Raw genomic sequence first — 17,295 nt, 5'->3', positions numbered from 1 at the left:
TTGAAGGGTCTCGCCACAAGCAATCTGTTGTTAGCAATGTGGCGAGCAGGAGGAGAGTCGTGGCATCCTTCCCCACTCCCACTGTCACTGCAGCTCAGAGGCATGGACCATCCTCCACAACCTGACCCGGTCACAGGACTGAAGGGGTTGGAGAGCTCAAATAAGCATGTGCACATTTGATAAAAATGCAGAATCAACTTGCAAGCAATGTAAGGTCTTTTTTTTTTTTTTCTATTTCAGGGGACATTCACAAATTTAGAAATAGACTCCCACTGAAAGTCATGGTTTGTCAACTTGTTGAAAGAGACATTCTCTTTAACTATAGCATCTTATTAAACAGATGACACAGAAGATGTTCCAGCGTATGTTCACATTATCATAATGTTAGCTCCATAGAGAAAAGCAGGAATGGTAATATCCATGTTAGTTTATTGTTTAATCAGTCTTTGACTCAGAAGACAATAGAGTAGATTACTTACAGAATCTAAATATATCCGTCCAAAAATAATACTGTCCTTTTGAAAGAGCTTGGTATCTTTCTGTATACCTCTCTCATACATTATATACAAATGACTTTGTATTATACATATACACTTGCATACACAGTCACAAACAGCATCACATCTGAAAGTGGAGGTTTTACCGTTAAAATAGCTCAAACGCATGTTGTGGATATGAAGTGAGAATATTCAGGGGATTTTTTCTTTTTTTGTTTACACTTGGTCTGTTTCAGAAATTTTGCCCGAACTCAGCAAATATAACTTTGCACTGATGTGAGATAAACTCCCCTTAGAAATAACAGGCGGAACTCAGAGCAGGGAAGTAATCAGAGTTTGTTGTGATAAATAAACCCCATTTCATCAAACATCATTCAACAGGTGTGTGCTTAGTACAGACCAGCGATATGTTTTGATTGCTTACTATTATGACCTCTGCTTGTTAAAGGTCTCCTGACCCATACAAAAAAAAATGTGTATTTAAAAAAAACACAGAAGATTTTCGAGAGGTTTATTTAAAAGTTGTATGCATGATCTAAGGAGAACTGATGGATTTTGCTGTTGAAGTGACACCACCAAGTATAATTACCATATTTGGACGGTAAAATCTATTAGTAAGCTTTTACAAACACCTATAATCGGCATGATTGTATTTTCTTTTTGTAGGATGAGGCCGCTGTATTTCAAATCTTAAATGTAATTGTCTGATTTTTTTTTTTTGCATGCCTTCTAGTTTGATGAATATAGGAACATATTCCTCTGAAAAACTAGGGGAAATGAAATGTATTTACTTGCACTACTGTGTCAGTGTTGAATAATTGAAGTTGGAGTTTTGGTTTAATTCAAAGAGTACAAAACTGCAGTCTCTCCCAGTATGAGGTCAACCCATCCCCGTGAAAATGGACACTACCTTATGCAATGTTGCCTGAATGCAATCCATCCATCAGACACAAGCATTGATTTAAATCACAGTCATACGACTGCATGCTACTGTTGACCTTCCGTTTCTGAATGAACAGTAAGCATTAGGACTTTGAACTGAGATTTTAATGATTAACTGTGCCACTTACAGGCCTGTTTAGAGGGCAGCATATGCTGAAGCACATAATGTAAACGCAGCGCCTCAGTTGAAAACAAACAGTACTTCTCAATGATTGATTGTAGATCCACATTATGAGGGTGGGGCTAGGCAGTGGAAAATACAAATGTTGGACACGAGACGAAAGATTTTCCTTAATCAAAAGATTTTTGTGAGTTACAGTTGTTTGTGATATAAGAAAAAAAAAATCTAACTTCATTTTAACATGAAAATCATCAAATACATGTATGGGTTAGTACATCTGCTACTCCTTCGTAAATGACAGTGAAAATCAAGCACACTTGTGGAAAAAAAGCCAGAAGATTATTGGATGTCTTAACATAAAACTGCTAATTTGAAGGCACAGGTTTATCAAGTCTTCACAGAGGAGAGACTATAAATTATTTGACAGAGTGAAATACGACTAAACTTTTCTTCAAGTGTATGCCCCACCCTGATGGTGTGTGTCTGTTCACAGGATGATTTATAGACTGGCCTCCCTTCAAACAGCAAATGCAAAACTCAACAGATGCAGCGATGCAATAGACCTCGTGCAAAATCCACAATTTCTCTTCTTTCCTTTACTGTGATTCTGTTCTGCTCTCATTGAGAGCGCCAGGTGAGGCAGCGAAAAGCGCCTTTTGCAGAAAATGTGTGGACTACTTCCATCATTCTGAGCAGCACTGCAATACAAGCTCTGCATCCAATGCACCGGGAGCAGGGTTGAATTTCATTCTTTGCAAAGGACTCGATAGTGCCATTCAGAGTGATTCATACAGGCTTCATATCTTCAATGAACAAAACATCCCTTCTATTCTAAAAGTGCTCGTACAATTCAAGGAATGTACATGCCGCCTCCTCGGGGGGGGGGGGGGGGGGCCCTGTGTGACTCCGTGTGGGGACTTGGCGGACCCTGTGTGAGGCTCTCCACGCAGGAAAATCTGCAGAGGCACAGCGTCATGACTCTCATAACTGGGCTGACGCTCTTTGTTCAAATTAAAGAGTACATTTTTTAAATAAGCTGTTTATACTTATTGTCGACTGGTGATGTGATTTCATCAGCGATCACAAGAGGTATAAGTGGTTATGTCTGAAACCCTGAACAAAAGCTTGGCAGAAGAAATGCATGTAGTTCTGTGTGGATTATCATGTGTTCTATAATATTTGTTGTGGAGCTTATAAAAGACGCGACAGTAATCTCTTTTTTTGCCTGACAGTAGATCAAAAACTCCAAAGTGAAATGAGAATATCTCTGTGTACCAGCACATGCATTCAGCTACAGGGCAGTACTGGTGTCCAGGAAGAAAACAGCTTTTGAAAATAAGGTTACTATTTCTGAAGGAGTCGTTTAACGAAGAACTTAACTTTTAAAACGTAAAGACTATTCACAGTGATTACAGTGAGGAGTCACCACGTATACGTTTCTGTAAAAGGACGTGTCGGTCTTAAAAGTTGGAACTCTCATGCAGGTGTTTAGAGCATCTAATTTGAGTCTTCTTAAGAAACAAAACAAATGACACTTGCAGGTTTTAAGCTCACTGATTCTGTTGCAAGTTAGGTGAAAACATCATGCATCATTCGTAAATAATTGTTTGGTTTTTTTTGGACTTCAATAGTATCTAGCAGCATATTGATACACTACAGTGAAAATATAGGCAGTCAAGCATTAGTCAAAGCTGCACACTGTCAGCAGAGAATCCAAAAACACATCAAGGAAGCTGCAGAGGCTGGGCGCCTCGTGCAAACAGGACATTTCATTGAGCAGGTTTGTCATCAGCTGATTGTGCTGAATTTGCCAAACTCAAGAAAGAAGAGAAACCAAAAGAGTCTTAGTGGAGAGCTTCATTCGGTGACATCAAATAACAGCACATAGTGGTTTTTTTTGCTTGATTTGTCCTCTCTCTCTCTCTCTCTCTCTCTCTGCGCAGAGCTGGTGAGATCAGATCAAGATCTGGAAGGTGACAGGAAATTCCACAGTCTGCGAGGTCCCTCTTAACACAGTCCAGAGCGGTGAGGAAGCCCAGTTGGATACTGGCCCTACGGGGGAGGGGAGGGGGGGGGGTTAGGCCAAGAGGTTGGAAAAAGGGGTGGGTGGGAGCGTTAGGACCCCCCCCCCCCCCCCCCCACAGGTGTAGATCTCACGTGACCACTTGCTGCACTGTGGAGCGTTCGTGGGAGCAGGACTGGTCTCTGCAGTGCAGCCTCCTGAGCAGGCGCTGAAGCTTGCTGGAGAAGTTTTTGTTCATCTGCCTGTACATGAGAGGCATCGCAAAGCTGCTGGAGAAAGCCAACAGTTTGGATACACATCTCAGGAAGTAATATGTAGGTAGGTATTGTGCGTTGCTAATATACCCCGGTGCGCCAGCTACAGTGTGCACCAGCAGGGTCATGTAGTACGGGGTCCACAGCACAAACTGCACACAGACGGAGGCTAGCAGCAGTCTGTGGATAGAAGGATCCAGGCGGGCAGAGTCCTGATCCAGAGGTGTAGACTCCTTCCTGATCCGCAAAATAAGCACAAAGGCATAAAGGACGGCCACGGCTGGAACCACGTAGCCAATGAACATCATGATGGCGTCTGCCGCCTCCTTGTTCTGCATTTTCGAGCACTCGACCATCTTAGTGGAGATGTGGTTGCACACGTAGAAGAGCAGCGAAGAAAAACTAGTGAGCACGGCCCCGCCCCAGATGAACCCGCACACATGCTTAGTGTTATACACACTGGACATGTATGTACGAGGCAGCGCCCGCTCTATATAGTAGTCCAGACTGAGCAGCGTGGTGGAATACATGATGACCAGGGAGGAGATGTTGAAGAGGATGAGCAGGGTGATGTAGACCTCGTTGTTGTACTCCCACGCGTGCCAGCGGGTGAAGGTGGAGCTGAGCAGCTCCACGGGCGCCACCACATTGAGCACGAGTCCCGCGATGGCCATGTTGACGAAATAAACATCCGGCATGGTCATGGACACCTTGTTGGAGAGGTTGACCGCGACCAGCAGAACGTTGTAGCACAGACCCAACGGGAAGCACACCAGGAGGTAGATGAGGGAGAAGATCGACAGGATGAGGCCGTAGTCCTGGCAGAGCTGGAAGTCCACACTGCTGTCCGTCTCATTGTAAACCATGCAGATCCACATTGCTGGGCTCTGACACGGGCCAAGTTTCTCAACGGGTCCACTGCAGGCAGAGAGAGAGAGCAGAGGTTAGTTAAATGTCAGAGTGGTTACAAATGACCTGTCATAAATAAGGCGAGGGTATATGCGGCTTTATAGACACTTAAAACTGAGGGTTTCAAATCCCGGATGATAAGTCACTTAATAACGCTTCTGCTTTATACTATATGATCAGGCATCACAAATAGAGGTAACAAATCTATGTGTTGCTCGCATTAAACGTAGGAATCGTCACGTGTGTAAAGTTTCAGCAAGTCTCAAAGAGAATTAAACAAAAGGTGGATTTGTTTCTTCGGCCGTGAGCAGAATTCTGCTTCTCTGCTATCAGGGGAGGGAGACCTTGACGCAAAAACACGTAGGCTATTATGCACCGTGTAACACTGTTTATTTCACTCCGCTGCATCTGACTGGCTGAAAACAAACGGCCCCACAATATGTTTTCATTTGCTGGCTCAGCCTCAAAACACAACACTTCTGTTTGAGAGCCATCCTGGCCAGTTAAGTGTTTCATGCATGAGAGGCTTTTTTTTTTTTTTTTTTTTTAATCACATGGTCAAGCAACCAGATGAAGAAAAAAAAACACGTCTTTAGCTGGACACTTTGCAGACTCCTGGGGGGGGGGGGGGGGGGGGGGGGGGGTGTTACTGATCTGAGTGAAGCACATGCACATTGTGTTGAGATTACAGCCACACGAGAGGGGGGGGCGGTTTGGCACGTGGTGATGGGTAGATTTATAAAGAGTGAAATGTGAAGCAGGCTCTGGCGGAGGGTCAGCGACGACCTGGTCGGGGGTTGGGAGTTCAGGGCAAGGTCAAAGAAAATGATCCACATGTCTGAAGCATACTCGTATCAAGCCTGATGGAGCTGCAGGTTTTAATAACACTCCTTGTATAATGAGGTCATCTTGAATCTTTTTTTTTTTTTTTTTTTTTTTTTTTTACTATCAAAGGGTAATAAGGATAAATCCCCTGAAGTTCACAGTGTTTTACTTCGTCGCGGATATTATGTAGCATTGGTGTCGCCACTTGTTTGGCTACACTCTCAAAGCTGCGTTTCAAAGGAATGATGTCCAAACAGCAAACAAACTTTACAAAACAAAATTGAATTCCCCCCCCCCCCCCCCGTGAAATCACTGTGGAACAAAGTGCAGGAGGTCTGCTTTGTTTTCAGGCGGTTGAGTAACAATGCCAGTAAAGGGGAAACGGTCCTCTGTTCACTTACGTAACACCACTACTACAGAAGGGCTGCTTTGGCCGCAGACACACACAGACACACACAAACACAGACACACAAGCGCTCAGTCCCTCCTGTGTACTAATCCAATTGGCTGTAATGAGACTATAGTGGAGGCTGGAGCTCAGAGCTGGCCTGGAACAGGATCAGGAGGAGGAAAGTGTAAAGTTACACAAGAAGACAGTGGCCAGACCTCTTGTAAACATGGCTCCCTCACACAAGCAGCCTGGTGACTCATTTATTTACAAAAAAAAACAAACAAAAAAAAGCTGTGACAACAGAGCACGATTAGCTTTGGTCCTCTCTTAAAAGACACTTTTCCCGGACTATGATGTTTGAAAGATTTATTACTCGCCCCGGGCCGTCTTTCATCCAACAACCTCTGATCACTTAAGGAGAAAATGACTTTTTGAGAAGTTGGGTGTTAATTAAAGAGAGCGTGGTGCATTGCGGCCGCCTGTCCCCCATTCATTAGCACCTGCTGTAATACAGACATTTCAGCCACCCTGTCATTACCACAGCAGCTCGCTGTGCAGACTGTGATAGCTGCGGGATAGTCACATTTCTGCATTATAGACAAGTCATGGGCTTTGTGGTGACTTTTGGAGTTTCCAAACACTTTAGTTTCCTTTTTTTTCCCCAAGCATCTCTATACAAACTGATTAGCAAAGGATTTCACACAAGACATTGAAAACCACAAAAGAAGTACACAAGAAATCTAACACCATGGCGGGGTTTTTTTTTTTTTTTTTTTTTTTCTTCATGTCGGATGAACAGAAGCCGAGCAGTGGAAACTATCATGTTGACATCTCCCCCATGCACTGACTGGAAATGACGGAAATGCGATATGTACACGATATCATGCTGAACCATCAGGGTCTTCTTCTAAAACACAACTCTTGTGGGTTGCTTTATTTGAACTAGTATTTTAAGGGAACAATACAGTTGTGATGCCTGGATACAGAAATGCTATTAACTAAAACATAAAGGAGCCAGTTGTAACTTTTAAAAGAAAGAACGCTCGCTCAGTAGATAATACAAATATTTCAAATCAGAGTTTAAAGCATGTGTACAGCCACCTTTATCTTTGTTCTGTCTATACTCTGGTGTGAGAGTCAGAGCACTCTGTAGCTCTGCTCACTTTACCAGCTGCCCATGATAATGAAATCGTGACTTCTTCCACACAGCTGAGAAACAAACAGGAGGTGAGAGAGAAGAAATGTCAAACCCTGAGTGAGAGTCTTTGGCCTCTTACGTGGGAGAGTCTGTGTCTGTGTGCATGCAGGGTCATGAAGACTGTTTGACTTCAGATGCATTTTCAGATTCTGATAAAAGTGCTGATGGAGGGGATGTTGTCGGGGGTTAGGGTGAAGGTCAGAGATACGCTCCACACACAAGCGAGACGAATGCATTCAACAAGCAATGGGATTTACCTGAGGCATCTTTAGTAAGCTGTGGTCAACGTTTCTAAAAATGCAGAGAAACTTTAGTGTTACTTTGTTTTGCTTTAAGCCTCACGTTAACGTTCACATTGTCTAGGGTTGCTATGGCAAAATAGTGCCCCGACAACTCGCACATTTCAAATAACACTAGTCATTTTCAGTCTGTAGGTATTTTACTGATTAGATCTCTGAAGGCAACAGACTCAACATCTGATAAGAAGCACGTCGCCGTCAACATACCCGTCTATCAGCCTATAGTCTGGTTTACAGATAACGGAGCAGGAGGTGTTTTAAATCAAGCCGGCTGTTTGGATGGAGGGTCTTTCCTTCGGTCTGCCGAGCTAACATCAGATGAACCTATAGGTCTCTGGTGTCTGCAGCCACGGGCTTCCTGGCAGCTAGTTTAGTCGAAGCGTGTTGTTGTTGTTTAGCTCGGAGCTTCCTTTTTTTTGTGAGAGAAGTTTGCCTTCCTGCTCGAGCGGGGACAGATAAAGGAGGTATTTCCGAGACAGAAAGCTCACAGCTGAATGATCTCATGCCTGTGTTTGTTTACAGCGCGCAGCGTTCTTTCTCCCAGGGTTTCGCTACTGTGCGGAACTTTGCTCGCTTGTTGTTGGCTGCTTCAAAATAAAGTAACAATGGCTTTTAAATGTCAGTAATTCCTGAATCTGGAAAGTAACCGATCTGTGACTAGTTACCCCAAATAGTGTGTTGCTTATTAACGCGTTAGTCCCACCACTGCATGGCTGTAACCTAGTAGCCCAATTCTATTCGGTTTAAGACTTTCTGGGTTTGGTTTATTCCTGCATTTAAAAACACACTTTTCAGTCAATCATTCAAAACAAAAAAAGCTTCTCTACTGAGTCCATTAAATATTCAGGACACAAATCATTCTAGAGTAGGGTCACACAAATATCAAAATCAAATATTAAAATCAAATTTGGGCCCCAAGCAAAAAAAGCTTTTACATTAGAGATACAAGAATGCTTTTCCCCCTTTCTGATACCGATCCAATTCAAATACCTGAGCTCGTGTGGACATACTTAGTAACAGTCTGACAAATAATCCTTGTTTGGTGTCTCTTGCATAACTCTAACTGCAGTCGTAGGCTTGGATAAGCCTCCTCTGAACTTCTTGCCCTGCTCCATGTCAGGAGTAGTTACATTAAATACTGCCGGCGTGGGTGGGGTGGGGGGTGGTGGGGGGGGGGGGGAATAATTCAGCATGCTTCAGTTCAGCCCCACCAAAAAAAAAAACAAAAAAAAAAAAAAACATGATCTCGTAGCAGTGACGCCCCACATGCTTGACGTCTCAGCGTTTGGAAGCCAGATCTCGTGCTGATGGGAATAGTGTGACATGCTGGGCCCACACCCCTCATATACCCTTTCTGGAATTTACAGGCGCTTCTCAGAAAGTAGAAAAGAGTGATGTCACATGATTGGCTATACTCGTGTCAGTCGGCAGCATGTGTTCAGTGGAGCAGCAACAGAAGAAAAAAGAAAAAACAACAGTAAGAAAATAAGACTACATGACTCACAGTTATACACATGTTGTGACCCCCCCCCCCCCCCCTCCCCTCACATATGCAGCAATGTCTGAGACAAGTGTTACACAATGACACTTGATGCACACAATCTTCTTGTAATCAAGTATGTTGACTCATTCAATAACATCCTTCATTTCTTGTTACAGGCCTTCATTAGCTGCCTATTATTCTTGGAAAGCCGCACAATAATGAGAGTTCTGACTTCAGGTGCTTGCTAATGCTGCATAACATTTTGCAAATTGAAATTGCTAAGCTCTCCGAGGGGATAAAAATACTTGACTAGGCCTTTTATGTAATTCTTTCCAAACCATTGTCAGCTTCCAGAGAAATGAGTCACAGAGATGGATTTTTATGAAGGCTAGATAACTTGGATTTTTCACAAGTATCTTGGCAAGTTCTGATTTTGTGCAAACTGTAAATATAGATCACCTGTCTGCCTTCTGTCCTTCTTATATTAATCTGTTCATCTACAAATCTTGACTTGTTAACCCCAAAGAACCTCAGATCTCCACTTTTGGTGATCCGAATGTTCAGCAATTCTCAGCAGAATGGCGAAGGTAAAAAAACTACATTTTTTTTTTTGTCAAATCAAGTTTGAGCGTAACAGACTCTGGTCAGTCATGGGTCACGGTCGGTCTGGACAGCTTCCTCAGCCTCTTACAGGCCGACATGTTGAACTGTCACAGGCATCAACAAAGTCAAGAGTTCAATGGTCAGCACAAAGCAGGCTTACTACCCTTAAGCCATGGCACACATGCCCCGTGTCCCATTCAGTCACATGGGATGAAGTTGAGGACATCAAGTGGAGAGGCTAATCTCAATAAGCAAATATTTGGAAAAAAAAAAAAAAAAAAAGAGAGAGAGAAGAAGCATTTCCTCAGCTTGATGTGATATACAGTCAGGTGGATGTGATGTCCTATTGAGAAACTAAAGGGATCATCTGTTATAACATATTCTTATTGTAAAGTTATTTCACAGTAATCACAAGTTGTTGTTGTTTTTTTTTAAGCTTTTACTGGTCTGGTGTTTTATAAATGAATACAAATCAATAGTTATAACATATTTGACGACGTGGGATTTGAGGTGACAAATGACATTCAGACATTTTCTGATTCTGTAAACATGGCTGCCTCTCTCTCTCTTTTTCCGTCATCAAAACAGTGCTTATAATCAACAGACCCACAGTGACATACAATAAGTTTGAGGTCCCAATAGCAGACGTCATGACAAAAAGATATGGGCTGACTAAAGGAGCGTCAACTTGAAAGACGCCTGATTGTCTCTGATGTAACTTCTCTGAGCACCAGAAAGATGATCCCGTGAGAAAAAAAAAAAAAAAAAAAAATCCTCAGGTGTAGTTTTCCAATAATAAAGCAGTCGTTAAAAGCTGTGACGCTCCTACAGCTTTTTGGAGCACTTTTAGGACAACAGCAGCACTGTTTGTTCTCTCTATTTATTATTGCGGGCACTGTGTCTCTCCATCACACTTGACTGCACAGATCAAAGCGTGGATAGCTGTCACGGCTCCACCATTATTCTGCCATTTCTGCAGACTATTGTTGCCGCAACTACAGCCAAAGTTACCCACTCGCTTTTTTCAAGCAGTCTTTTCACTGAGGGCAATTTGAACTTACCACTCACTTAAAAATGAAACGAAAAGACGCCACAAGCCTGCGGACGAAATGATAGAAAAGAGAAAAGGAAAAACTCACCAGAAACGTAAACGCTTTGGGTTTAACCTACGGAGGTATAGGGTTTGGATGTAGCGTTACCACTGCCATTTCTCATTCGTTTCATTTGACAAACACACGCTCCGAAATACGCACTTCGGCTCTCCTCCGCTCGTATAAAAGCCTCACAACGGTGTAGAAAAAAAAAAAAAAAAAAAAAAAAAATAGATCGTTTTACTGCACGTCGGTGAAGACGGACATCCTCTATCAACTTTTCAGAGCAGGCTTGTTCTGAAAAAGGGGGCAGTCCGTTATAGACTTTACTACTGCTGCTGGAGTGCTGCTGAGCCCCACACTGTGTACACACGTGACCCTCCCCCACTGTCTCCCTGCTCTGCCCTCTTGATTCTGCTGCTCTACGTTTGCGAGGCCCGAACGGCCGATCTGTGCTCTGATTGGCCGAACGGCAGGGAGGTGGGACGCGAGGGATACCAAAAGGAACACACGCACACACACACGCGCACACACACACACACACAAACACAATATACAGAACCTATCAGTTCAACAGTAAGGTGTATTTTATTGAAAGAAGAATAGTTGATAAGTGAACATAAATATCAAAGCCTAAGTATCAGAGTCCCAACATTTAGCATTTAGAAAGAACCATTCAACCACAGTAACACTAAAAGCCATTCAAAAGCTGTATTTTGTTTCATTTAAAAAAAAAAAAAAGTTTCCACTATTAACCTAAACCTACCCTAACATTTAAGACACAGTCGACTCCAGGAAAAAAAAAAGTTTATCCAGAACCCTTCAGCTATGGTTAGAATGACAATCACAATACACCCTTTATAAGTTCTTATAAGCAGGCAAAACAAACTCAAATTGCTAAGGTAATTGACTAATAAGAAAAAGTAAACAAGAGCTAATATTTGAAGTTCTTCCACTTAATCTAAACTTAACTTACCATGTAAGACTTGGTGGAGAAATGGTTATTGGTTCCCAATTGTGAAAACAGTGCATCACTTTTTTTCCCATGTGGGTCCATGGCATGGACTGTATATAGCATGGACTGTCTCCGTACTCCAGCTGTCCGGCTGTGCTCTCCGTGCTGTAGACTGAGAACGCAGCCGGTGGGTGTTGACGGATGAGGATGCATGGGTACCCGTAACGGACACGCAATGCACACATATCTGGTGGAAGTTCACCGTTTTTGGGTGCATGACATCTTTTTGGGCACCGGTAACTAGGGACGTATAGGTTACTACTCGTCCTGATTGGTCAGCTGTCAGAAAGGCGCTTGACGTCACCCAGCGCTTTTCAGAAAAGTTGAAATAATTCAACTGAAAAAGGCGTCGGGCGCAGCGCTTTTTGAAAAGGCGTCATCCTTTTTCCATTTTCCATAGGCTTGTAAAAAAAGGCGCATCCTTCATAAAATCAAAAATTTCATGCCTAGTACCTTGTGTGCTGATGAAGACATGAATCAGACATGGACACTTTTAAAATGTAGGCTATTTTTTACCAGACTGTAAACACGTTTATTTCTGCTGTCAACATAAACATTTTAATATGAGGTGTGTACAGGACTTCAGGGTCTGTAGGAGCCAGCCTCAAGTGGACACTAATGGAACTGCATTTGGCCATTTTTTCAACACGGGAGGTTTCTGCTTGGTCCTTGGGCGGGCAGCTTTTCTTAGATACAAGTAGGAGGGCTCCAAGGAAAAAAGGTTGGAGATGAATTGTCCACTCGGGTTCCCTTGCATTTGAGAAAAAAATTCCCTCAGAGATGCCAGTTGAGAAAATATGATGAAGCTCTGTGACATTCCAGATGAGAAAAATGTTACAAAGCTTCCTCTAAGGTGACCTTTCAGGGTTGAAAATAAGATTAAGGGCTCTCTACATTGCCCTTTCTGTGAAGAAAATATGATTAAGCGCATTTCCTGTATAAACATTGTTTTCCATCCATGGGCCGTCCTTTCAATGAAGAAACAGTAATGAACTGCCCTCTTGGCAGAAGAGAAAATCCAATTAATGCACTTCATTCTAGAAAAAGTGTAATATTTAATAAATACAAAATACTTCAAATACTCAAATACTTCAAATCCCTTCAAATACTTCAATGTCAGCAGGGTTTGGAGCTGGTCTGGGCTCCACACTGCTTCCTTTACATGTACAAATAAAATTGATGTCAGGGTTGATCTCTGAAAAATGTTAATACAGAGTGCTTTCTCTTCTGAGCGCCACATGGAAAGTTTCTAATAAAGTAGAGTTAATTATCACTTTGGAAAGTACTTATAACTACAGTAAGTAAGAATGCTGAATTGCCTGTGTGTGTGTTCTGTTGAATGGAGTCTCTAATTAAGCATCTGAAGTTTGCTAAGAAGATTAAGGATTAAGATGTAAATTCTTCACTGCTTATAGCACATAATCCTGACATGGAGAACAATGCTGTGCAGCAGATGATTTGAAATGTGAAACATATTTCACCATGGACTTCTCTTACACTGTAGTCTATTGGGGTAATAAGACAAGTCAATAAGCGATTGAACTGTTTTATTGCAAGCTGACATGCTGCAATATAGTTTATGACTATATATTATGATATTCATTTCTGATTTCTTGATTTGCTGGTGGCCCATCCAAAATGTTGGAATTTTGCAAAACTTGACACTCTGTTTTAAATAACCCAAATAAATCACAATTAAGAAGAAAATATAATCCTCAGTGCACAGTATTAGCACAGCTTTTAGTTGGCTCTAGTGAGTCATACACACAAAGAAATAGGAACCAATGGCATCCCTAGTTGTATTTAAATTGTCACTGGAAGCCTTGAAAACCTAATTTATCATATCTAAGCGCAGGAGATAACATGAAACATGCAGCATGGTAACATCAGGTCTTAATCATTGCTTTCCTGTGTACAGATCCTTCCCTTAATTTCCTGCTCAGCACCTGAGGGAAAAGAGGGAAACAGCAACAAAGCCCTGAAAGAGAAACCCTCAAGCCTCAAGTGTTAAAAGAGCCTGGAAGCAGATATTTCATTAAACTCTTTCGAAACGTCTCTGTGCCCCTTCAGCTCTCATTGCAAGGATTGGATATGTTCTAGGCTATAGCAATAAAAAAAAACGAGAAAAAGTAATGAAAGATTTCTGCAATGAACAGATTCTAAAACTAAATGTCTCGCTGGCTGTGTGCGCACACTTGAGCTTTAAAGAGATTGCGGGGGAGTGCTGAACATAAGTCTCTTGTGTGTGAAAGACGTGAAAAGAAATATGAAAGTGGAATAATAAAAGAACTCACTGATCTTATATTCAAGAGTCTCCATAACCTCCTCAGTCCTCATCAGTCTGATAAACTGTGACCTTTTCAGTAAACTGTGACTCATGTCTCCTGGTTTTATAGATATAATTTATACCAATCAGCCAAGAAACAGAAAATAACTCTGTGACCTTAATGTCAAGATGGAGAATTTTATTATCTTCATAGAGTTCAGATACATTCCAGGGGAAAAAAAACCGATATCCTTTGAAATATCAGGAGGCCAAACACAGAATTAACAGGAGAGTGGAAACATACCATCTTGCATATGCTTTAGTGATCACTTGTGCAAGACAGAGAACTGCATCTCAAGAGTGAGTCTTGAATGTCAAGCACTTCACTTTCCACAGCTGCATGGATGATGGAGCCAAAGGAGAAGCAAGCTAGACTAAAGCAGAGTGGAGAGGTAGTCAACAATACACATCATATAAAAGCAATGGTTTTGATAACACCTTTATCCACTTAAACAACAAGTCAAAATACCACGTCTGACAGACAGGATTAGGAGTATCATGTGACTCTGATCAGCGCGTAACATGCTCACTGTAGCACTCTAGCATCTGCTGGGATTTGACTGTATGGTAAGCTTTGTGTTGCTGGTCAGTAAGCCTTGATTTCTGATCTTTTATGTCCGCTTCCTGCAGCTAACAGAAAACTACAGCAGCAGATGACAGGTCTCTGATTTCTGCAGAAGTATCAGTCTGAAAAGAAATAATATTAAACTTCTCATGGTTATTTCTGTTTTAGCTGCAGTGTTTACTTATCAGACTTGAAGATATACATTTGATAACATTCAGAAAATGCAGTATTGATTAAAGGAGAAATAGTAAAAAATGCTCAGTAAATGTATATATTGTTTCTAAACATTGCACAAAAGAAAGGAAATTTGTATCTGGTATGTTATTTCTTTGTTGTAAAAACGCTTCTTGGCATTAAATTCAAACCGTTGGAAAACTTGTTTATTTCCCTTTTAAATGCTGCCATATTTGTAAGGAACATGCATTTGTGGGATAAGCAGCAGAGCTGAGCATGTGGGTTGCACCCATGAAAAACTTGCCAAATTTCCTTACTTTTTGTGCGATGTTTTGACACAGTCTTAAAATGTCTCTCTTTGTTTTTAACAAACTACATTAATGGTACAGTAGACTGAATGTATCAATTACGGAGATGAAAAATCACACTTTCTTAGCTATTATTAAAAAAAAAAAAAAAAACAGGTGATCGACACAAATACCCATCAAAAGCAAACTGAATCGTCTACAGTCTGAGTCACTTTTGTGCAAAGGTTGGGTGTTAAAGCAATAATCTCTCAGATACAGTCTTCAGAATTCCCCAACATGAATCTGATTAAATTGACTATATATATTTTTGCACAGACTACAGTTTCCTTTAACGTGTATAATGTGTACTAGAAGCTTTGTTGGTTTTTCTGTGAAAAAAGTTAAAGTATAATACAATATATGCACAGTGCTTTGCTTCATTCACTGATTCTGTCAATGCAGATAGCCCTTGGTCACACATTGTACGTGTAAAACCAGAATAAAGCCAGATATACATTTTGGTGGCCATTGACAACCATCTTACATAACGAAATATGCTAATAAAGCTATATTTTTTCTTAGGATATACTTTATATTTTATGTTTTTAAAATCTGTGTGCCATCAAATTTCTTTAACATCTTGAAGTTTAAAAGTTGAAAAAACATTGATAACTGCTGGTGTGCGTGTCAGTATCTGTGATGTGTTTCCTTACTGTGGCAGGGGAGAAAGTGGGTGTTAGGGGCAGAGTGGACTGTGGCTCTAAAGACTAAATCACAGTTTATCCCCAATCAGGCTCTGAAATCTGTTCCTATTCTTGGAAGCTTCAGCACCACAGTGAAGCTCTGCTTTGCGTTCACTTTCCCTTATAGACTTAAAGGCTGCATGACGACATATGGCTTGTTTACGAATGAAAGTCTATGCTCGGCTTCAGTCAGGCCGCTATGCATGTCAGCTGGTTGCACAGTCACAGATGGTCACAGACACGTAATGTGAGTCTAATGACATGATTGAAACACTCTGTCTGTGGGCACACTCAGATTTGTTAGTATTTCATCACAATATGCTTTGAATCATCACTTTTCTCATAGAGAGCTGCTAGACTACTAAAGCTGTTACTGTACTGAAAAACTATGACCAATCATAGCAGAGGACACACCCCTGTGCCTGTGACTTTTAAATTATTTTTTTATGAGGAGGATTACATGCACATAAACAGAGGCACACTGTGCCGGCCAGCAGTACAGTGCATGGTGTGCACAGGCCTTTAAGCTCAGAGGCCTGGGAGTGCACATTAAGCTCATTAAGTCTGTGGTGGAGATTATGTGGAGTTGCAGGCCAGGCTCCAGCATCCAGTGGCTGGGTTGTCTACTCATTTTCAGATAACAGGAAGGAAATAGATAGATGAGGGTGGGAGAGCTTAGCCTAGTCACTAGAAAATCCTCTTTTCTAAATCACCCTCTGGTCTATGAAATCAGACAGCCTGAAGACTTGTGACTTTTAAATGAAATGAGTAGTCTTATTAAGGTATAATGGAAAAAAATATTAACGCTAAAATGATGGGAAAGCTTTCCACAATGCAATGTGGAAAGCAGTGTGTGTGTGCGTGCGTGTGTGTGTGTGTGTGTGTGTGTGTGTGTGTGTGTGCTGACTTTACAGACTTCATCTGTAAAATAATTGTAACTAAATTAGAATCTTAATATAGTTTATTTGTGGACTAGAAAGATGAATATATGTTCATAAAAGTGATCGTGTTACTTTGGAGAAAGAATGGAATATCACTAGAGCCTGGATTAACATGGCACTCTTTCTAAGCCGGACTCCTAAACTTGTGTGTGTGTGTGTGTGTGTGTGTGTGTGTGTTTCCATACAGCAGCAAATTTCGATGATACATTTGCCATCCTCTCCCATCTTTCTGTCTCCTAAAAGCTCCTACTAATGATTAATGAACCTTTGCTCTTTACAAGTCCCAATATGTCACGGGTAGTGATGATTTTTCAATAGTCCTCACCCATAGCCCTCATATTCTTTTTAGCAGTGTCCCTTTGCAGAAGATGACAAATAACAAAGCTGCTTAAATGAAGTTTCTTTTCCTTGTCTAATAAACAGCTCGTAAGATGAAGGATACATTTTAGATTTTATTTTTGGGCTTTTGTGCCTTTAATGCAGAGATAGGACAGTGGATAGAGTCGGAAACCAGGGAGAGAGAGTGGGAAATGACATGCGGAAAGAGGCCACGGGTGGAAGCGAACCTGGGCCTCCCGCTTGACGACAGCCTCAATACATGGGGTGCG

The 17,295-nt window shown here is 41.6% G+C and overlaps 1 protein-coding gene across 1 annotated transcript; it reads right to left on the bottom strand.

Moving 5' to 3' along the window:
- Positions 1 to 409: 409 nt before the first annotated feature.
- gpr146 (G protein-coupled receptor 146) lies at positions 410 to 11,016 on the bottom strand. Its single transcript, XM_020642527.3, has 2 exons — positions 10,685 to 11,016; positions 410 to 4,755 (listed from the first exon to the last, which is right to left on the bottom strand). The coding sequence occupies exon 2, from the start codon at positions 4,713 to 4,715 to the stop codon at positions 3,714 to 3,716; it is 1,002 nt and encodes a 333-aa protein (XP_020498183.2). The 5' UTR covers positions 4,716 to 4,755; positions 10,685 to 11,016; the 3' UTR covers positions 410 to 3,713.
- Between the last annotated feature and the right edge of the window lie 6,279 nt (positions 11,017 to 17,295).

Source organism: Labrus bergylta, chromosome 16, assembly GCF_963930695.1.
Source record: "Labrus bergylta chromosome 16, fLabBer1.1, whole genome shotgun sequence".
NCBI lineage: Eukaryota > Metazoa > Chordata > Actinopteri > Labriformes > Labridae > Labrus > Labrus bergylta.
This window is presented reverse-complemented; position numbering and strand designations above follow the sequence as displayed.

Coding starts and splice junctions, on each gene's coding strand:
- gpr146 (XM_020642527.3), bottom strand. CDS start 4,715: ATGTGGATCTGCATGGTTTACAATGAGACGGACAGCAGTGTGGACTTC.